At 37.2% G+C, this 21946-nt stretch overlaps 1 protein-coding gene across 3 annotated transcripts in view; it reads right to left on the bottom strand.

The window, feature by feature from the left end:
- LOC105496935 (ATP binding cassette subfamily B member 7) overlaps positions 1 to 9075 on the bottom strand; it is a 115717-nt gene extending 106642 nt beyond the window's left edge. For all 3 annotated transcript variants that reach the window (XM_011767571.2, XM_011767572.2, XM_011767573.2), the window contains exon 1: positions 8892 to 9075. In XM_011767571.2, the coding sequence (XP_011765873.2) occupies positions 8892 to 9059 (168 nt within the window). In that variant the 5' untranslated portion in view covers positions 9060 to 9075. The remainder of the gene's footprint in view (positions 1 to 8891) is intronic.
- Positions 9076 to 21946: the final 12871 nt, after the last annotated feature.

Here is a 21946-nt window from a genome sequence, read left to right as displayed (position 1 = left end):
CTTATATGCACTGTTGGTGGGAGTGTAAATTAGTTCAACTACTGTGGAAAGCAGTGTGGCAATTCCTCAAAGAAAGAAAAACAGAATTACCATTTGACCCAGCAATCCTATTACTGGGTATGTACCCCAAGGAATATAAATCATTCTATTATAAAGACACGTGCACACGTATGTTCTCTGCAGTACTATTCACAATAGCAAAGACATGGAATCAACCTAATTGCCCATCAATGACAGACTGGATAAAGAAAATGTGGTACAGATATGCCATGGAATACTATGCAGCCATAAAAAAGAACAAGATCACGCCCTTTGCAGTGACATGGCTGGAGCTGGAGGCCATTATCCTTAGCAAACTAACACAGGAACAGAAAACTAAATACTACATGTTGTCACTTATAAGTAGTAGCTAAATGATGAGAACACATAGACACATAGAAGGGAACAACACACACTGGAGCCTATCAGAGGGTGGAAGAAGGGAGAGGATCAGAAAAAATAACTAATGGGTACTAGGCTTAACACCTGGCTGATAAAATAATTTGTACAACAAACCTCCATGACATAAGTTTACCTACGTAACAAACCTGCACATGTACCCCTGAACTTAAAATAAAAGTTACAAGGCCAGGCATGGTAGCTCAGGCCTGTAATCCCAGCACTTTGGAAGGCCGAAGTGGTCAGATCACCTGAGGTCAGGAGTTTGAGACCAGACTGGCCAACATGGCGAAACCCTGTCTCTACTAAAAATACAAAAATTAGCCAGGTGTGGTGGTATGTGTCTGCAATCCCAGCTACTTGGGAGGCTGAAGCAGGAGAATCACTTGAACCTGGGAGGCAGAGGTGATAGTGAGCCAAGATTGTGCCACTGCATTCCAGTCTGGGTGACAGAGCACAACTCCATCGCAAAAAAATAAAAAATAAACAAATAAACAAATAAAATAAAAGTTACAAAGATGTTAAAATGCATTACTACTAGTAGACAAAACAAATTAGACTTCAAATAAATGAACATAATATAACCTATTCAAAAAGGTCAGTTCATCAATTGAAAAGCTTAAACATGAAATATTTTTCTCATTGTAAAAACAAGTACAGTGTATCAAACTATGTCTGTGTATCCATAATAGCAAATTAATTTTTCTTTGTCTTTTAGCATCCCAAACCCTCCCCCTCTCCAGAGGTAACCACTTTTACCAGACTGGAGTATACCTATCCAATTTTCTATGCATTTGCATATACATACACACACATACAAACACATACACACATTGTTATCGTCTGAACTGTGTACTCCCTGCCCCCACAAATTTATATGTTGAAGTCCTAACCTCCAATACTTCAGAATGTGACTATATTTGGAAACAGGGCCCTTAAAGAGGTAATTAAAGTTCAATGAGGTCATTAGGGTGGGCCTTAATCCAATATGACTAGTATACTTCTAAGAAGAGGATATCAGGACACAGACACACACAGGGGAAAAGACCATGTGAAGACAGAGGTATACGATGGCCATCTACATGCTAAGGAGAGAGACCTCAGAAGAAATCAACTCTACAGACACCTTCATCTTGGACTTCGTGGGTTCCAGAACTGTGAGAAAATACGTTTCTGTTGTATAAGCTACCCAATCTGTGGTGTTAAGGCAAACGGAGCAGGCAAGCACCCATGTACATGCCCAGTTGTTAAGTCACTATAGTCAGAGTAGTTGAAGAAAGAGTTCATACTTAGGAAATATTCATGCAGTCAAAAATATGAATATATTACAGTGATATTACAGTATAAGCTACTCAAGATCAGTAAAAACAATTTGATAAGTAAACCAAAATTGAAGCTTCACCTTGTCTTTTTCTAATATGCTTTGAAAAGCATAAGTTTAAAAGCTGCTCTCCCAAAACATCAGCACCTAAGGAACTATACCCTTAGGATGCAGTTTCCCTACTCTAATATCCATTCCTCTCTCGATATTGTAAAGAAAACTTAATCAGAGGACTAATGAACATCCCAAAATACAGTGTGCAGTTAAAATTTCTACAAAGAGCAAACTTTTATATCTTATTCCTCAAATAATGTTATCCTGTAGGTCACTTTATCTTAGCAAATGATGCTCACAAATAAAGTAACTCAAAAATTTCAGGATAAAAAGTAGGTGTGCTTTGGTTATTGAACTAAAACTGACAACAATCAGTGATGCTACTCCACCACAGTACCATATGCCTAATGACAGAAATGCAATGGACAAACTTATGAGGTTGCCCTGAAGAAAGTTAGCTTTCAATTCCAAATGTATAGCAGTGGAGCAAATATTATTAATTATTATGTTAGACTTTTGTTTTGGTTTGATTATAGAGTTTAATCATTCATTTTACATATATTTTCTGACTGCCTATTACATGTAACATACCGTGCCTAGCTCTGTGGAAGATAAAAACAAAAAGATTACTGGAATATATTAGCCTTTTAGGCACATAAAATCTTATCTCCTCCACAAGATACAGAACTACTTGTAGGAAAAAGTGTTGCAGGAGTTCAGAGGAGGGAGAAATCAAAGTCTTACTAGCTTATAAGGAATGGTTTCAGGGAACGGACTGACCTTTGAACTAACATTTGAAAAATAGGCACAAGTTAGAGGGCATTTCAGACATAGGGTATGGCATAAAAAAAGGAAGAGACACAAAAAAGTACATGGTCCAAGGAACAGGGAGCAATATAGGGTGATTGGAGGGACAATCTGTTTACAATATGGCTAGCAATCTAGTTAGGTGGAAATTTTTAAGGCTAAGATGTAAAGCCCACTGAAGTTTATGCAGGGAAGTGATGGGATAAAAGTTATGCCTTAGGAAGAATGATCTAGATGTGCTGTATAGGATGGATTGAAAGGGCAAATCCCTGAAAGCAGGGAGAAAACCCATGCATAAATAAGGGTCTAAAACTAGGGCAGAAGTTAAGGGACTGAAAAGGACAGAAGAAGCCATAGCTACTACGAAGAAATGTTCACCTACCTAACCAGATTAATGTGAAGACCAAATGACGTTAAATAAAGACTTGAAAAGTATCTTTACTCACTAGTGGCAAATCCTACAAGGGAGTCAAGAGAGCACAGATGAAGACTTCAAGGAGATGGATTTTAGGAAAGGAAGGAGAAAACCAAAACAACAAAAATATCACCTTTTGCAGGTAACTATATATACCTATTAACATTACTAAAATCTTAAGTAATTAAAAGACCTAATTTTGGTCAAGACTGAGCACCAAGAAAAAAAATGTTCACAAGTAAAAAGAAACAGAATTTAAAATTATCCCAATAATGTAAAAATTATGTACATGAAAGAACAGAGATTCAAAGGAAAAAGGAAAAATTATTTAACATGGGATTGTAGATATCTGTCTTAACGTTTTTATTAGATACGGTTTTGTATAATTAAAATAGGGAAAATGTAAAGCATAAGAATCATATACAGAAAGGGCAATTTTATCCGTTTTCATAGACCTTATTTTACAATATGGGAAAGAACATACTTTTCTTTGAAAAAGCAAAATATTTAAGATAACACTGACAATAACAATACAGCAATAAATGATATTAATTTTATAACAATTGCATAATAATTAAATGATAAATTATGCATTTATCATTTAATCAAAATTTTGATATAAGTTTCCATTCTATTTCTACCCCACTGCCCAGTGACAAGTGCTCTTTATCTTGCCACTGGCTACTCAGGAACTCCATTAGAAACCCACCAGCCAGCAATATTGTATTAATCAGGGTTTCTCGACTGGAAGAGAGGATATGTTTCTGATTCCCCTGAAATTGCATGCAAAATGAAGCATGTACGTATGTGTATTTTTCTAGGGCGAAGGTCTATGGCTTTTATCAGATTCTCAAAGGGCCTCGTTTTCTAAAAGAAAGTTTAGAAACATTAAATTTTCTTCCTCTTCCTAATAATCTTAATAACTAGTTAAAACCAATGTGTCAATGACTTAGATAATGTTATTTATTCAACTATCTCTGAATAAGGAATCCCCTGAATTCCTCTTCTCAAGCCCCAGTGCTGCTTTCAACTAATACCTTTATATTTCCATTCCTTATCACATACAGCCCATGTAAGGTATATCTTTATTTACAACTTTTATAGCATTGCTGCTACTCTTCACCACCCCTTAGAATCTATTTCTACCATTCTAGATGATTTCAGAACCTAGTTTACTTTTTCCTCCACACTACTCCATCTTCCCAACACTACCAAATACTAAACTCATAATTAAATTCAATTTTTCTATTCCTACTCTTAGATATACAAATATGAGGAGAGCAATACAAATTTGTCCCATTAAAAATTCATGTGAACTTAAACTTACCCTATGTTGTTCCTGAATACTACACTAGTAGTAAACTAGGATCACAAAGTAGAGGTACTATATACAAAGGGCTGGTCCTAAAGGATTACAGTAAAGAAACAAGAGAGCTGCAAGAAACCTTAGAGATCTGGTAGTCAAATATTACTAGTTTACAGAATCTGATGTTTAAAGGAACAAGTTATCTGTACAAGATAATTAACAGTACAAATAGAGCTCAGGCAGTCAAGTGTCCTGGTCCAGTGTTCACTCCACAATACCCAGTTATGCCCTTTGCACACCAGTTATTTCATTATTTTTAACATTTAGAAATAAAAATCCTTTAAGTCATCTGTATTTTCTTTACAGTAAGGCTTACTACTACCTCAAGACCCCTTAATAGTATTCAATATCATTCCTTCCAAGCTTACTGGGTGAGAACAATGCAGGGGACAATTAAAAGCCTTACAGAAATCAAGATAGACTGTCACTCACTCATATGAAGAACTGGTTTGGTATGTCTTGCTCTTTTCAAAACCAAGCTGGCTGCTTCCTAATAGCTAATATTTTTCTAATGACAGTAAATTATTGTTTAATAATTTTAAAAGTCTTTCTTGGTTTCCTAATAAATGGACTATGCTTTTAACATCTGTGTCCCCCTAAAATTCCTATATTGAAACTTAATCACCAATGTGATGGTATTAAAAGGTGGAGCCATTGGGAGGTGATTAGGACTTGGAGAGCAGAGCTCTCATAAATAGGATTAGTCCCCTTATAAGAGGGGCCAAAGAGCTGCCTTGTCTCTTCTACCACGTGAGGACACAGCTAAAAGGCACCGCCTATGAACCTCAAGACCTCACCAGGCACTAAATCTGTCAGCACCTTGAACTGTAAGAAATAAATTGCTTTTGCTTATAAGTCATGTAGTTGATGGTATTTTGTTATACCTGCCCAAATAGACTAAGATAGACTATTAGTCTAAGAAATTATTTCTCATATGCACATTGAATCCCTCTTCCTGCAAATGAAGTCCACATTTTTGTATCATAACCTAATGTTCCAGGTAAGTTTGGGCATCACTGAACTACAAATAACCCCTTCGGGTACTTTTTTTTTTTTTTTTTTTTGAGAGGGAGTCTCACTCTGTGGTCCAGGCTGGAGTACAGTGGCACGATCTCGGCTCACTGCAACCTCCGCCTCCCAGGTTCAAGCAATTCTCCTGTTTCGGTCTCCTGAGTAGCTGGGACTACAAGCGCATGTGACCATGCCCAGCTGCTTTTTGTATTTTTAGTATGGACGGGGTTTCACCACATTGGTCAGGCTGGTCTCGAGCTCTTGACCTCAGGTGATCCACCTGCCTTGGCCTCCCAAAGTGCTGGGATTACAGGTGTGAGCCACTGAGCCAGGCCTCTTCAGGTACTTTAAATGTCACTGAATCACCTCTCACCCTTTTCAGTTCCATGATCTATAATCCGCTTAAAGACACCCTTATTTCTCCTGTAAGTTTTGTTTTGTTTTGTTTTTTGTTTTTTGTTTTTTTTTGAGACAGAGTCTTGCTCTGTCGCCCAGGCTGGAGTGCAGTGGCACAATCTCAGCTCACTGCAAGCTCCGCCTCCCAGGTTCACGCCATTCTCCTGCCTCAGCCTCCCAGGTAGCTGGGACTACAGGCGCCCACCATCATGCCTGGCTAATTTTTTTTTGTATTTTTACTAGAAACGAGGTTTCACGGTGTTAGCCAGGATGGATAAGTTCTGTTTTTTATTCTTTTAGTACATTTTGGGTCTGTTGAGTAATCACTGTAGTTTCTTCATAGGCATCTTATATTGTGAAATTTAAATATGAACTAGAACCTCTAAAAAGTAGAATAGGAGGATTATTTTCCTAGTGTTGTTATTAGATTCTCACTTCAGTTAATATGAAAGCCAGGAGTAAAGTATTTTAACTTTTATCTACTCGGTTAACTCTTAGCAGCCAATAGCGGAAGAGTGGGAAGGTGGAACTTGCTACTGGGAGAAATTAAAGCTCCCATTCTTTGTCCATGAGGTCAGACCAACAAATGAAAACAAAACAGTACCTATCCAAAAGAACTACCATATTCCACAGTCCAGCTCTAGGGCATATACTTGGTGAGAAATACATTTTACAATGAATTCCAGTAATCATATACATGTGGGATTGTGTGTGTGTGTATATATGTGTGTGTATATGTATGTGTGTATATATATACACGTAAAAGTTCATGAAACAATATTTCACTTAAGATGTAAAAAGCACTGCTATTTTCTTTATATTCTACTGAATTTCATCTAAAATAGTGCTAATCTAACCCACTAACATTATCTCGTAACACTACTCTAAGGTTCCTTTCAGCTCTAAAATATTATGCTATATACTAATGATTGTCCTAAAAGTATGAATTCAATAATTATTTTGTAATCTTAATCACAAGTCACAAATTTGCAGGTACCTCAGGTTACCTCAGCTTCTACTTTGAAAATTTTGTAATCATTCCTTTCTCACCCTGTTAAATCCATATTTTAAAACAAGGAAGGCAAGAGTTCCATGCCTTTAAGAAACAGAAAACAAAGGTAACATCTTTCCTTTGTTTTGCACACTGAGGAAATGGTAACTAAAGGAAATGGTAGGATGTAAAGGACAGAGTGGAAGAAGGAAGTTGTGGAGATAGTGTTCATGGAAAGAGAGAAAACTAAATTTGTATTGCCATTGCCTCCTCTGAGATTCCTAGTAACTTCTCCTTTTCCCTCTTCCCCCTCATTCTTCCAGCTTAAGAAAGTCCTACAAATTTTATCTTAACTTCATCTGCCTTATTGGAGAACTACAGAACAAAAATCATTCCCAAGAGATCATGTGTTAGAAACTTTCAACCATAAAATACTTTAAAAACCTTAATAAAATCATCTGGATTTGCTTCTTTAGCCTAATCTCCTGCTATTTCCTATCTTGAATGACTCACTAAAGTCTAAACTACATTCAGTTCTATAAAAGGTCCGGTTCTCTCTGACTTGTGGGCCTTTGCATATGCGATTCCTTCTTTAACTGGCTAGCTTCTAATTTTTCAGCTCTTGCCTTAGGTATCAGTTACTCAAGGCAATCTTCCCTACCTTAAGATTAGACTTAATACCCCTCACATATACTCTCTCATACCTTGTACCTTCCCCATTATTACACAGCTCCACTATATTTTAATTGCCAATTTACATATTTCCCACTAGATTTTAAGCTCTTTAAAGACAGGACTTATATTTTGTTTGCTCCTGTAGAAGTGTTCAATACTTACTGAATTATAAATTTCATTCCATCAGCCTTCCACATGCTTAGTGTCATTCCCTATTCTCCCTGTTCAGAATATTCTCCCCAGTTCTATCACCAGCATGAAATACTCTCTATTATCTGGTCCTTAACTTCATCTGCCTTATTGGAGAACTACAGAACAAAAACCATTACTTTTATGGTTATCACTATTTCCTCTGGATGTCTATAGCCTTTATTGTACACACTATTCATTTGCTAATTAACCCACCACTGTGTTTTTCAGTTATTTTTGTAATGCATAGATCCAATCTCCTTAACTAAACTGTACAATCCTTGAAGGCATAACTGTATGTCTCTCTTAGTACCCTATTATCTAGCACAGGGCTATGTACAAGGTAGACGTTAAATATCTGTAGACGAAGAATCAAAATTTAAGAGGTTGTTTCTCATACAAAGCTGACAATTTTTAAAGTGATATTGATAAATAAGTGGTGGCAATTAAACCTCTTGTCAATACACAGAAAAAAAAAGATATACTTTAGTACAGTTAAGTACAAATAATTTTTTAAAAAACCGTTCCTGAGTGAGAGGTAATAATGGACTCAAAAATTAAGAGGTACTACAACCATAGCTACATTCATAAGTTAAGGATAAGTAGCCTATGGCTTCCAAAATGACCTGTGCGCAGAGAACATCACTGTATTTTTCAGATCTAGGACAATCATATTTATATAAGACTTTAGGGCGGTCTATGTTTTGGAAAGATAGTTATGGTTTTGGCCTATCAAGAAGCACGCCTGTCAGCAAGGGAGTTAACTGGCGCCACTTGTTTATCGATAGCTTGCTGTCATTACAGTGCTCTCCGAATTGCTAATTCCAACTGAGTAAAATCTGAACCACAGATAAACTGTCCCAAATTCCATTACTAATGGGGGAAAATAACCCAGTCTTCCTCGTATTTAGAAAGGTAAGCAGGCTGGGAATGGTGTCTACCCCAACCCTTAATATGAGAGAAAAACTATGACTCCTATGAGAGACTCCAGCGCTCCAGGTGTCCTCTGCCCAGAACCTCCTGCCCCGTTTCCCTTTGCTCAACTAAAAGGTTTTCTTCTTCGCCCTTTCCTCAAATTACTGACGTTAATTTCCTTCACTTACTGCTGCTCCGAGTTAGCCATGACTTTCTTCTTGGTGCTCTCGCTGCCCTGAGGTCAGGAGGGCAACCTTTTCCCTACAGGTCCCCTTGCCCTTCACCCTATTCTTCCATGTCAGTGGCATCTCACCTGGTAGGCTCGAGCGGTTCCCAAGGCGCCGAGTTGATGTGGCCTCCACTGCGGACCTGAGCCGCTAACAGAGACTAAAGGCCGGATCAGAATCGCGGACTGCCGGCGCTTTTCGAAAGCAGCCGCCGCGGCCGCCCAGCGCCAAGAATGCATCGCGAGCAGCGCCATCTTGAGCGAGGAAAGAGGAACCGAGAGAAGAGGATTATGGGACACTGGCGGACTGAATTCGGCTACCTTGTCTCTCCTCTCCTTGTTTTCCCAGGGCCCCAGACCGGAAATGGATTGTGTTTGAAGAGTCGGATGCATTCGCGCAGCCTCTTCTATTTTTTTGTTTTCCTTAGGGTCGAGCTTTGATTGTTTTCCTTACACAACCGGGAATATTGGAGTAACACTGTCTTTTTCTCTTTTCCTGGAGTTGCCAGATGAAATACAGGATGCCTACCTAGTTAAGTTTCAGTTTCACATAAACAAGGAATCATTTCTTCGTACGTGTGTCCCAAATATTGTATCGGCTAAATCTGTCAACCCCATGTCGTCATTCTACTCTCTTACCTCCTCCAACTCAATGTCACGCTCCCCTCTCTCCATTTTCCCTATGCATATTCTTATCTCCACTTTCTTCGAATTAAGGAAAGATTAAATTACAGACGTTAATTTCCCCTGGGAGGAGGCTTGCGCTGTGAGATTTACTGCTTCTCCGTCCTGTAAGGACTTTTACTTTGCTGATTGATCTCTGTTGCGCAAACCTTGGGGCAGTTTTCCTTTGGTCTGTTTCTCGTGGGACACTCACACACACACACACACACACACACACACAGACTACAGACATCTTGACTAATTTTGTCACTCTTTCTAGCTCTTCACTTTGGTTTTTGCAGCGTCCCTAATTCTTGAAAAATCGCTTAGGTTGACTGAAGGGTGGTAAAGTGAAATGTATGGAGAGAAATCCATGTTTAAAGACAGGCTTATATTCTTTTGTCACCACTATTATCAAATAAAATGTCAAAATATGTTTACAGTTATCTAGGAAACTGCATTTCCAGTTGTAAATGTTACCTGAAACCCTGGAGACAATAATGCAGTTGCAATTTTATATTCATTGCTGCATTCTCCAACTTTTCACACAAAAGGGACAAATAATGGACTTTTATGAAGAGGTACTTTGGACTAGTAAGTCTGATAAGGAAAAACAGAAATTTGTAACTCATGCAGTTAGCTTTTTTGTTCTGGAATTCATTCGAGGGGATGCTTGAGCTAGTTATTTAAAGAAAAATAGAACTCGAGTTGAAGAGGTTGACTGGAATTACATGTAAAGAAGACATGTTAAAAGCAAGAAGGCATAAGAAAACATTTTCAGGTTCAGGAGTCTATGGAGTTTGGGAAAGTAGTAGGAGATTAACCTGAGTGAACAGAGACCTGAAGGTAAAGGGCTTTCTATTTCATTCTAAGAAGTTAATACTTTATCCTATAGCCAGTGAAGAGTGAAGTGAAGAGTTTTAATCAGGAGAGTAACATAATCAGATTTATATGTCCACTAAGCTACTCAGGCTTAAGTGAGATGGTTGGAATGGATGGAGTTCATATTGAAGTCATGAAGTTAATGCAATAGTTCAGTCATAAAATAAAGGCCTCAACCTAGCAGTAGCAGTGGCAGCAGATCGATTGCAGGGCAATTAAGAGACGGAATTGGCAGGACTTAGTGACGAATTGGATGTTTCTAGCTGCTGCTTGTATTGTTGACGGTAGATCAGTAATGGCCTCTTATTAATGACTATATTGTCATCAACAAATATTTATTCAGCATCTATTCCGTGTTAGATAGCTACAGTATACATTAGAGAAACTCTAGACTCTACTAATGATTTCTCTTAGGGCTGAATATTGCCACTGAATCTTACCACCCAGTTATGAACTCTTTGAATGGAGCCAAATTATTTTTTTCCAAAAGTAGTGCTCATTGTAAGCCAACTCTTTTGATCAAAAAGTGTGAATAACATTGGAATACCCAAGTAGTTACTCTATGATGAGCTAAAGTGAGGCAAATATTTGTTTGCCAGGTAAGCCAAAGAAAATTTCCAGGGCACCCAGAAATAGAACGTGAAGCATAATAAGAGTTGCACACTGCTGGGGAAGAGCAGCAACAAAAAGGCCAACTCAGCCTGTAATAACTTGACACATAACTGTCTGACATAAATTAAAGAGACAGAGGTATACACAGTAAAAGCTGCTATAAATATCTGCTACAACCACAGATCACATGATAGCACTTTATGTATGCAATAATTATACTTAAATGTGTATAGTATTTTGTAACTTACAATCTGCTTTGTCATACCTTGTTTCATTTAGTCCTCACATCAACCGTGGAAGATAGGTATTATTTACTAATATTACAATATTTATGAGGAAACTGAGGCTAAGAAAAGTTGTGACTAGGTCAGAGGCCACAGAGCTAATGGGATGGAGACCAAATCTAGGTTTTATGACTCCAAACATAGTGCTCTTTTCACTTAATAACACCTGAACTGTGGAAGAAACGCTTGAGCAATTTAAGAAGGCCACAGTGGTCTTCCCAGAACTTATTCTCACCTCAGGACCTTTCCACTTGCTTTCCCCTCTACCAGGAATATCTTTCCTGTAGATTTTTAAATGACTTTTTCTTATCATTCAGGTCTCAAAACAAATGTCACCTGCTTAGAGAAGCTTTCCAAGAGAACCTTATCTAAAGAGGCCACTCCCCGTCCCCACCACTCTGTATCACCATTGCCTTGTGTTATTTACCCTAAAATCTTGCTATTTCAATGTGATCCACGGACCACTAGCATTGGCGTTACTTGAGAGGTTGTTAGAACTGCAGAATCTTTTTTAGCTATTTTGAACTATACAATAAATTATTGTTAACTGTAGTCACCTGCCCTACTGTACTATAGAACACTAAATCTTACTCCTTCTAACTACATTTTTGTGCCCATTAACCAACCTCTTCATTGTCCCTCCCTTCTGCCCTTCTTACCTTCTGATAACCACTATTCTACCCTCTACCTTCATGAGATCTACTTTTTTAGCTCCCACATATGAGTGAGAACATGTGTATTTGTCTTTTTGTACCTGGCTTATTTCACTTAGCATGATGACCTTCAGTTCCATCAATGTTGCTGCAAATGACAGGATTTCATTGTTTTATGGCTGAACAATATTTTATTGTGTATGTATACCATTTGGAAGAAAGAACATTCCCAACATGAAGAAAAACTAAATATTTCTTTATTTGATTATTACCTTGTTGTATATGTTGTTTATGCTATCATATGCATGTATCAAAATATCACATGTACTTCAACAATATGTACAACTATTACATAGCAATAAAAAATGAAATGCAGAATCTCAGGCCCGATGCCAGACTTAAAGATTCAAAATCCGAATTTTAATTAGAATGCCTCAGGTTGTTCATATGCACATTCAAGTTTTAGAGGCACCTTTAGAGCACCTATCACTTTCTGAAACTAACTTCTTTATTTTCCATGTACTTTTAACATTTGGAAATATTGAATCATAACTGAAAATTACAAAGAAAAATGTAATCACCATGTACCTACAACCCAGCTTAGTCATAGCTTAACATTTTACGATATTTGCCTTAGATTTATTTATTTATTTATTTATTTATTTATTTATTTATTTTTGAGGCGGAATCTTGCTCTGTTGCTCAGGCTGGAGTGCAGTGGCACAATCTCGGCTCACTGCAACCTCCGCCTCCTGGGTTCAAGCGATTCTCCTGCCTCAGCCTCCCGAGTAGCTGGGACTACAGGTGCATGCCACCATGCCCAGCTAATTTTTTGTATTTTTAGTAGAGACGGGGTTTCACTGTGTTAGCCAGGATTGTCTCGATCTCTTCACCTCGTGATCCACCCGCCTTAGCCTCCCAAAGTGCTGGGATTACAGGCTGAGCTGCTGTGCTTGGCCTGCCTTAGATCTTAAAAATAATGACTTAGTTGAAGATCCCTCCCTGCATTGCCCTTCTCTAATCCTAGTCTCTTTATCCTTGTGGATTTATTTCTGTTTTGTTCTTTTATGTTATTTTGGTGGAGTCTGTAAGGAAGAGGCGATAAATAGGTTTCATTAATCCACCGTGATTATCGGGATGACCTACGTATTTTATGAGGCTAGTATAAACTTAATACATGGACAAGGATCGTACAAGAATATTATAGGTCAATCTTGGTTATGAACATAAGTGAAAAACTCTTTAAAAATAGTAGGCTCAACATGCTTAATGACATTATACTTCTTACTTCTGGTTATAATTTGTCTTGCCAGAATGCATCCTTTAGTGATTCTTTCACTGAAGTTCTGTACATAGTAACTGAGTCTTGAAGTTCCTGAAAATACATTTATTTCATACTCATTTTGCATAATAGTTCAGCTGAGTATCAAGTTTTAGGTTGATAGATTACTGAATTAAATTTCTGTGGAAATAAATTTTCCTGTCATTACATTATTATTATTATTATTATTATTATTATTATTATTATTTTGGTAGTGAGAATCCTTGTGTGCTTTGTGATTTTTTGTTATAATCTCTTCTTTAAGAGATTTTTTTGTTGTTGTTATAATCTCTTTCCTAAGAATTCTGCACATACATTGGGTTGTGGAAATGTCACTACAGGACAGTTTTGTGTTTGCTTCTGGAGTATTCCTACAGAATTTACCAGTTTGAGATCAGTTTTTAGTCTTTTGGTTTTTTTGAGCTTTGATTTTCCATGCCATATATGTAGTATGTGTATGGATCCTGCACCCATGCACAGTGCAGATTTTTCGTGGAGGATCCACAACTGAGAACAGATGTATTGCTTTCAGGACCACGTTCCTAGGCCAAGGATCAGAGTTTTTCTAGTACTCCTTTTTGCAGGAAGCTCAAATCCAGCTCACTATCTACAAACTGGATCTGTGGCCTCCTACCCATTTCAGTAGGGCATGAAAACCCAAGCCACATGGGAGTGGAAAAGGATTTGACTACATAGGAGCATGGAAGAATGATTTAACTGTTCTTTATCTTGATTGTGGTGGTTGTTACACTACTGTATGCATTTTTAAAACTTGCAAAACTATACACTAAAATAGTGATTTTACTTTATTACCTTAATTTATAAAAGAAAAAAAAGTACCCCAGACTTTGTCTTACATCTGATTTATCTATGGACCACTGGGCTGCAACTCTTTACTCTGTTCTGGCTGTGATTTTCCTCTTTGTTTCTAACCTCTAGACGTTTCCTTTGTTTGCTTTCAAGCTCAACTACGCATTTTTTAAAAAACTGTGGGGATTTTTGTTGCTACTTTTAACCAGCTTGTCTGTGTTTGGAGCCTGTAGGGTAGTGTCTCTTACATTTTGTCAGTTAGCCCTCTTGTCTCTATTGTATACCTCTTAACTTGGTATTTACACTTTAAAAAATACAGCCCAAAATTCCCCTTCCCCAAAAATAAGGTGCATTGCATAAAGATGTTTATATCAGTGTTATTAATAATAGCAACTTTTTCTGTTGTTTTATTTGTTTATTTTTTAGAGACAGAGTCTCGCTCTTGTCACTCAGGCTGGAGTGCAGTGTTGCAATCACAGCTTACTGCAGCCTCAAGCTCCTGGACTCAAGGGATCCTCCCACTTCAGCCTCCCAAGTAGCTGGGACTAAGGTGCATACAACCATGCCCGACATATATTTAAAAAAAATTTTTTTTTGAGACAGAGTCTTGCTCTGTTGCCCAGGCTGGAGTGCAGTGGCACCATCTCGGCTCACTGCAACCTCCACCTCCTGGGTTCAACCAATTCTCCTGCCTCAGCCTCCCGAGCAGCTGGGACTACAGGTGTGTGCCACCACACCCAGCTAATTTTTTTTTTTTTTTTTTTTTTTTGTATTTTTAGTAGAGACGGGGTTTCACCATATTGGCCAGGCTGGTCTTGAACTCCCGACCTTGTGACCCACCTGCCTTGGCCTCCCAAAGTGCTGGTATTACAAGCATGAGCCATTGTGCCTGGCCTAAAAATGTTTTAAAGATGGGATTTCTCTGTGTTGCCCAGGCTGGTCTCAAACTCCAAGCCTCAAGTGATCCTCTTGCCTCAGCCTCCCCAGTGGCTGGGATTTACAGGCATGAGCCACCATGACCAGTGCAACTTTTGAAAATAATTCCAAATATTCCAAAAGCAGTTCAATGAAATACCTCAACAGCTATTATTTGAAAAGTATATGTATGGACTTGCGTTGATATGGTATATGGGAAAGTATATATGAAATAATGGTGAATAAAGCAGAAACAAATATATATATCCATTTATGTGTATGTATATATAAACACATGCACACACATGTTTATTACTATTGAGATTTTAGGAGAACATTGCACAAAATAAGTAGTTGTTTTAAAGTTATGTTTATCACTTTTTTCCCCCTTTTTTGAAGGGAATATTTATTGGGCATTTATTCTGTTTTAAGCACTGCGCTGCACTGCACTGGGTGCTTTAAGTTGTCTCATCGAATTTAATCCACTCAATGCACATAAAGATTGGTTTCTGTTATAATCTCCACCTTACAAATGATGAAAAGGAAGCTCTGGGCTTGCCCAAGTAGTTTGGAAGTGGTAGAGATGATATTCAAATCCAGAAGGTCTGATTCCAGAACCCATGCTCCTTATCACCATGCCAGGGAGGGTTTTAATAATAGTCGTTTGTATAAAAATTAAATTTTAAAAATTAATGCAAAGTTTTAGTTATTTTTTAACTTAATAAAAATATAGAGATTTTAGTCAACTTTAATGCTTAACCTCCACGGGGAAAAATCTTTTACAAATTTGTAAAGGAGCTGGTTTCTTTGCATATCATGCAAAATAATATCTTAATCCTCATATGTAATAATCACAGCTATTATCGAGTGCTTCATCTGTAACAGGGAGTAGCTACTGCTTTACATACATGATCATATAATCCTCTCAAATATTGTATGAGGTAGCTAATATTATAATCACCATGTTTTTCTGCTGATGTAACCTGATACGTACAGACATTAAAGAACTTTCTCAAGATTGCTTACCTAGTAAACAGCGGAGTCAAAACTCAAACCTAAACCTTACTTTAAAGTCTATGCTGCCAACCTAAACTATGCTGCCTTTTCTTGTATGTGTCAAAGTCACTTGTAGAATTTAGGGGGCATGCCAAATCTGTTTTCACTATAATATCGTGGGCAATCCTAGGTATTATAAAGCAGTGACCCAGCTTTATCTCGACAAAGAATAATCTTGTGGGAATTTTGTAGGACTGCGGGACCCCATGTAGATGGCACAATAAGAATCATCTCCTTTTGAACACTATGTATACCATTGCTCCAAGAGTCATCAAGTTTATCCCTTAGAAATATTTCTAGGTATACCTTAATTTCTTTCTTTCTTTTTTTTTTTTTTTTTTTTTTTTGTATTTTTAGTAGACACGAGGAAGGGGGGGGGTCTTACCATGTTGGTCAGCCTGGTCTCGAACTCCTGACCTCAGGTGATCCACCCACCTCAGCCTCCCAGAGTGCTGGGATTACAGGCGTGAGCCACCATGCCCGGCAGGTATATCCTAATTTCAAGTCTCTTGAAGAGCTAACTTGCTTGCTGTTTTAAAGCTCCACGGTTTTACTCTGGTGTGAAGGATCCAGTGAACTGTGAAAACATGTCTTTGTATCTGTGTGACTGGCATGTAGACCCATGATAAAGCTATAGATTAAAAACTCAGTATGATGTTTTTAAGCTCTCAGAGCTCACTTCAAAGTTTTCATCTTAAACTCTCCAAGTTGCAATTTCAAGATATTCTAAAAGACATTGAAGTGGGGTGACAGAATGAGAATGAGAAAAATTAGAGAGTTATCTGGAAAATTATTTTAATGAGATGGGTTACAAAGGGGTCGATAGGGTTGAGTGTGACATCAATTTTTAATAGGCTGAGCCTGATGAGGGTTCATATCTGTCTATTAATGTAATATCAGTAAGTTCCCTCTGGCTATAAAACCCATGATTCTGTGATTTCTTACTAACCTGAATCATTATTTATGTTTGAGGGAGCCTCTCTGGCAGAATCAGATTTTTTTTAAAGATCTGTTGTTACCCAGGTAACTGCAATAATTATGGTACTATTAATAATTATAGAGAAGGAAGGAAACTCAGGTACGTGGAGGCAGTACTGAATGGTATGATTGCAAAAGCATCAGGATGATGTTGTACTGATTTCATGTTGCTGCATAACAAATTACCATAAACTTTGTGACTAAAAACAACATACGTTTATTATCTCACTATTTCTGTGGGTCAGTAGCGTAGATACAGATGAGTTGCATTCTCTGCTCCAGGTCTCACCAAGATAAAAATCAAGATATCAGCCAGGGCTGCAATCTCATCTGAGACTTGGGGTCCCTCTCTCAAACTCACTGATTGCCCCAAAATTCACTTCCTTACAATTGTAGGACTGAAATCCTTGTTTTCTTGCTGGCTGTTGGCTGAGGACTACTCTGTTTCTAGAGGGATCCTCAGATCCTTGCCATGTGACCCCTTTTATAGGTAATTAACGTGATTGGTTGCTTCTCCACGGCCAGAAAGAGAATCTCTTTGGTTTTGAATCTTTCTTTCAAGAAAGGACGGGACCCTCTTTTAAAGGGCTTGCCTGATTAGAAAAGACCCACCCAAGATAATCTCTTTTTTGATTAACTTAAAGTCAACTGATTCAGTGCCTTAATTACATCAGCAAATTCCCTCATCTTTGCCATGTAACATAATCAAATCAGTGGAGTGATATCCCATCCATATTCACAAGTTCTGCCCACACTCAAGTGGAGGGGATTATGTAGGGTATATATACTAGAGGGTGGAAATGATAGTGGCCATCTTAGAATTCTGCCTATGACAAAAAACTGGGGTTGAAGATCAAGTTGTAAATGAAAATATGTCTACACAAAAACCTGAACATGAATGTTTACAGCAGCACTGTTTAGAATAGCCAAAAAGTAGAAACAATTTAAGTGTTCATCAATTGGTAACTGAATGAACAAAATGTGGTATATCCATACAATAAAATTGCTGTGGCTTAAGTATACACCCTAAAAAGCATGTTTTAGAAACTTAATCCCCAGTTCAGCCTAATTCCTATTAGCTGAGGCCTGATGAGTGATATTTAGGTCATGAGGGCTACACTCTCATGAATGAATTAATGTTGATTACTAAAGGGCTTGAGGGCTGGGTGCAGTGGTTCACTCCTGTAATCACAGCCCTTTGGGAGGTTTAGGCCAGTGGATCACTTGAGGTCAGGAGTTCAAGACCAGCCTGGCAAACATGGTGAAACCCCATCTCTACTAAAAATACAACAATTAGCTGGGCGTGGTGGCACATGCTTGTAATCCCAGCTCCTCAGGAGGCTGAGGCAGGAGAATCGCTTGAACTCAGGAGGCAGAAGTTGCAGTGAGCCAAGATCATGCCACTTCATTCCAGCCTGGGTGACAGAGCAAGTCTCTGTCTCTAAATAAATAAATAAATAAAGAGCTTGAGGGTGTGAGTTTGATCTCTCACATGCACATGCATGCTTTCTTGCCCTTTCACCTTCTGCCTTCCACCATAGGGTGATGCAGAAAGAAGGCCCTTGTCAGATCCAGAGCCCTCAACCTTGAACTTCCCAGCCTCCAGAACTGTAAAAAATAAATCTCTGTTCTTTATAAATTACCCCTTATCAGAAACTCTGTAATAACATCACAGACTAAGACAGAAATATTTTTGAGCCATACAAAGGAAAGAAGTGTCGATACATGCTACAACATGGATGGACCTTGAAAACATTATGCTCAGTGAAAAAAATTTAAAATACCATATATTGTATGATTCCATTTATATGAAATGGCCACAATAAGCAAATCTACAAAGATAGAATGTTAGTGATTGCCTAGTGCTGGGGAATTGGAATACCTGCTAATGTGTATGAGGTTTCTTTTTGAAGTGATAAAAATATGTTCTAAAGTTGATTGTGGTGATGGTTGCAAAACTCTATGAATATACTAAAAACTATTGAATCATACACTTTATAGGTGAATTATATGGCATTTGAATTATATCTAATAAAACGGTTTTAAAACAAATCATGTTGTATTACTTGCCAGCTTCTTTGATGTTTGGCAATTCAAACTCAGTTTCCTCATTCCTAAGTGGATTTAAGTAAATATAATACTCTCCCTAAGTGAATACAATACCTCCTTCGCAAGGTTGCTGTGAGGTTCAAATGAAGTAATTATGATAAATTGTTTTGTAAACTTCAAAATGCTATACAAATTTTTAAATTGTTATTATGTAGTATATAACTTTGCAACCAAGGCAAGATCAACCTAATCCTTTTTTTTTTTTTGGTTGTCTTGTCTCCCAATATATTAATCTCAGTAGCTGGGTATCATTTCTATATTTCCAAGACGAAAGCCTTCTCCCCCTAGTATGTCCATTTCCTTTCATTCTCAACGGAAGTGGAGAACAGTTGCTCAATGCCATCTATTCTTTCATCTACTTGAAGTCTTTTCTTTAAAATTCCTCAATTCTTCTCCCCAACATCAATAAACTAATCCAGTTTCAAAGCTAAACAAGCCCAGTTTGTTTAACCTTTACTTATAAACCCTCATAAATTGAGTATCTTTTCCCCTCATCTGATCCTTTTATATGTAAAAGATAAACAAGGGCTTCAGGATTAAAAGTAAGATCTGCCTTTGGGGTCTATATATAACAAGCAATGTTTAAAGCAAAGGTCAAGGAAAGGGTAAGAGATTGGGGACTGGAAGAGACATTTTATTTAATTGAAACTAAGAAGAATCCACAGGGATTACAATTCTCCAATGTTTGAAGCAGCAGATGAAATAACACAAGAAAAGATTGATAGGCATGTCAATGACATGTTTAAATGCTTGCAGTATAATACCAAAGAGAAAGGCTAAATTCACAAAAAGTATTAGTTATGTCAAGCACATTCATATGGAGAAAAATTGAAAGGTGAAACAGATGATTGGTCAATTTTTTAAAGTTTAATGATTTTTTAAATATTGTTTTTTGTTTTTTTAAGATAATAATTTTTTTCTTTTTTAAAAAATAGAGATGAGGTCTCACTATGTTGCCCAGGGTGGTCTTTAACTCCTGAGCTCAAATAATCCTCCTGCCTCGGCCTCCCAAATTGCTAGGATTATAGGCATGAGCCACTGCACCTGACTAAATAACAAATTTAACATAAAAATGATGAAGAATTCACATATCATGGAAAGTTTCTGAAATATAACTTATTCTCTAGCTCATTCAGATTATTAGCAATATCAGGGGAAATTCATTAACCTAGCACATAATCAATAAAAGATATTTTAAGTTTAGGATTTAAATATGATGCAGGACTGTCAATACTAGAATATCCTATGACAAAATGTGATGATTGATCATTCTAGTTTAGTCTTAAGACAATAATTTTGTCCATAAGGGGCTTGTTATCATTTTATTCCTCTTTTGTACTCATGGTATATGATAACTAAAATCAACATGATTTTTAAACCATGTCTTTCAACCCTCTTTCCATATTTTAAACACTTCCCCTGTCTCCTCCCTATTTACCAATTACCAACCTATTCTGAAAAGAAATTGCGTTTGAGAAGAATGATACTGTAATAACAGATAAAAATAGAAATGTCAGTTTCCACTCAGTAGGGATAGTGTTGAGCATGTTGTCTCTAACACTTTCTGGAGAAGAGAAAGTCCGACAAAGTATGACAGCCTCCTCCATGGAGCTAACTCCATAATGAAGGTGGGTTCATGAGACTATATAATAGCTTGATGCCGCCAATCCTTAAGACCATTCAAATTCATGGGCTCAGATCCTCTGCTCACCAAATAGCCTTCTTTCCAATTTTTTTTTACCATTTTTATTGTGAATAATGTAAATAAAAATATATAAAAGGTAAATGAACAATTCTATGAATTCTTTAAAATCTGAGCACATCCAAGCAGCTACCACCCAGGTGGAGAAATAGAGCATTAACAAATTCCCAGGAGCCCCCAGTAATAAATCTTCCCTTCTACACAAAAGAAAACTAAAGACATCCTTACTTTGGTTAGACTTGCCTTCTTTTAAATTTTATTTAATGGAATCATATAGTTATTTTCTACATCTGATGTTTTTATTCAACCTTCTGTTTGTGATCCATGTTGTGACATATAGCTGTATAATTTATTTTTATTACCGTGTAGTATTCCATTGCATGAATATGCTATGTGTATTTATCCACTTGCCTGTTGGACATTTGGGTTGTTTCCAGTTTGGGGTCATCATGAATAATGCTGCTATAAATATTCTTATATACGTCCCTTGGGTGTACATGTGCATGCATTTCTTTTGTGAATAGACTTGGGAGTAGTCTATTCACTATAATATAGTCTATACTCTGAGTCATGCATCTTCAACAATACTTGATATTGTACATCCTTTTCCGTTTTGGCATTCTGCTAATGTGCAGTGGTATTTCTATACTTTCAATTTGTATTTTCTTTTTGTAATTTGCACTTTCCCTATGAAATTTACCACTGTAAAAAATTTGTATCAGTAATTGGGGTATCCTCTTTTGTGAAATGCTTGTTCAAGCCTCCTGCTCATTTTCATGTTCTTTTTTATTTGCAAGCACATTTATATATTCTCAGATAAGCTTCCTGTTGGTTGTATGTAACACAAAAATCTTTCCCCACACCGGATCTCCTAAAGTTGTATGTAAGGCATGAATTGTATGACTTCAGAACTGCTCTTTAAATTATTCATGGGCCTGGATCATATGTGTCTCTTTGTCATCTTTAAGTAGCTATCATATTAGACCCATAATGGGGGTTCAAGCAATATTTGAATTAAATCATTGAAGGACATAGTGAATTGATTTTTGTGTAGTTTTTAAATACTACGTTTTACTCTGCATATGCATTTAATCTTATAATTTCAAAAATAGTTTCCAAACATTACTATGCAATGTTTAGCATTTTTTCATATGCTT

Source organism: Macaca nemestrina, chromosome X, assembly GCF_043159975.1.
Source record: "Macaca nemestrina isolate mMacNem1 chromosome X, mMacNem.hap1, whole genome shotgun sequence".
NCBI lineage: Eukaryota > Metazoa > Chordata > Mammalia > Primates > Cercopithecidae > Macaca > Macaca nemestrina.
The sequence above is the reverse complement of the archived record's forward strand: the minus strand, read 5'-3'. Positions and strand labels throughout refer to the sequence as shown.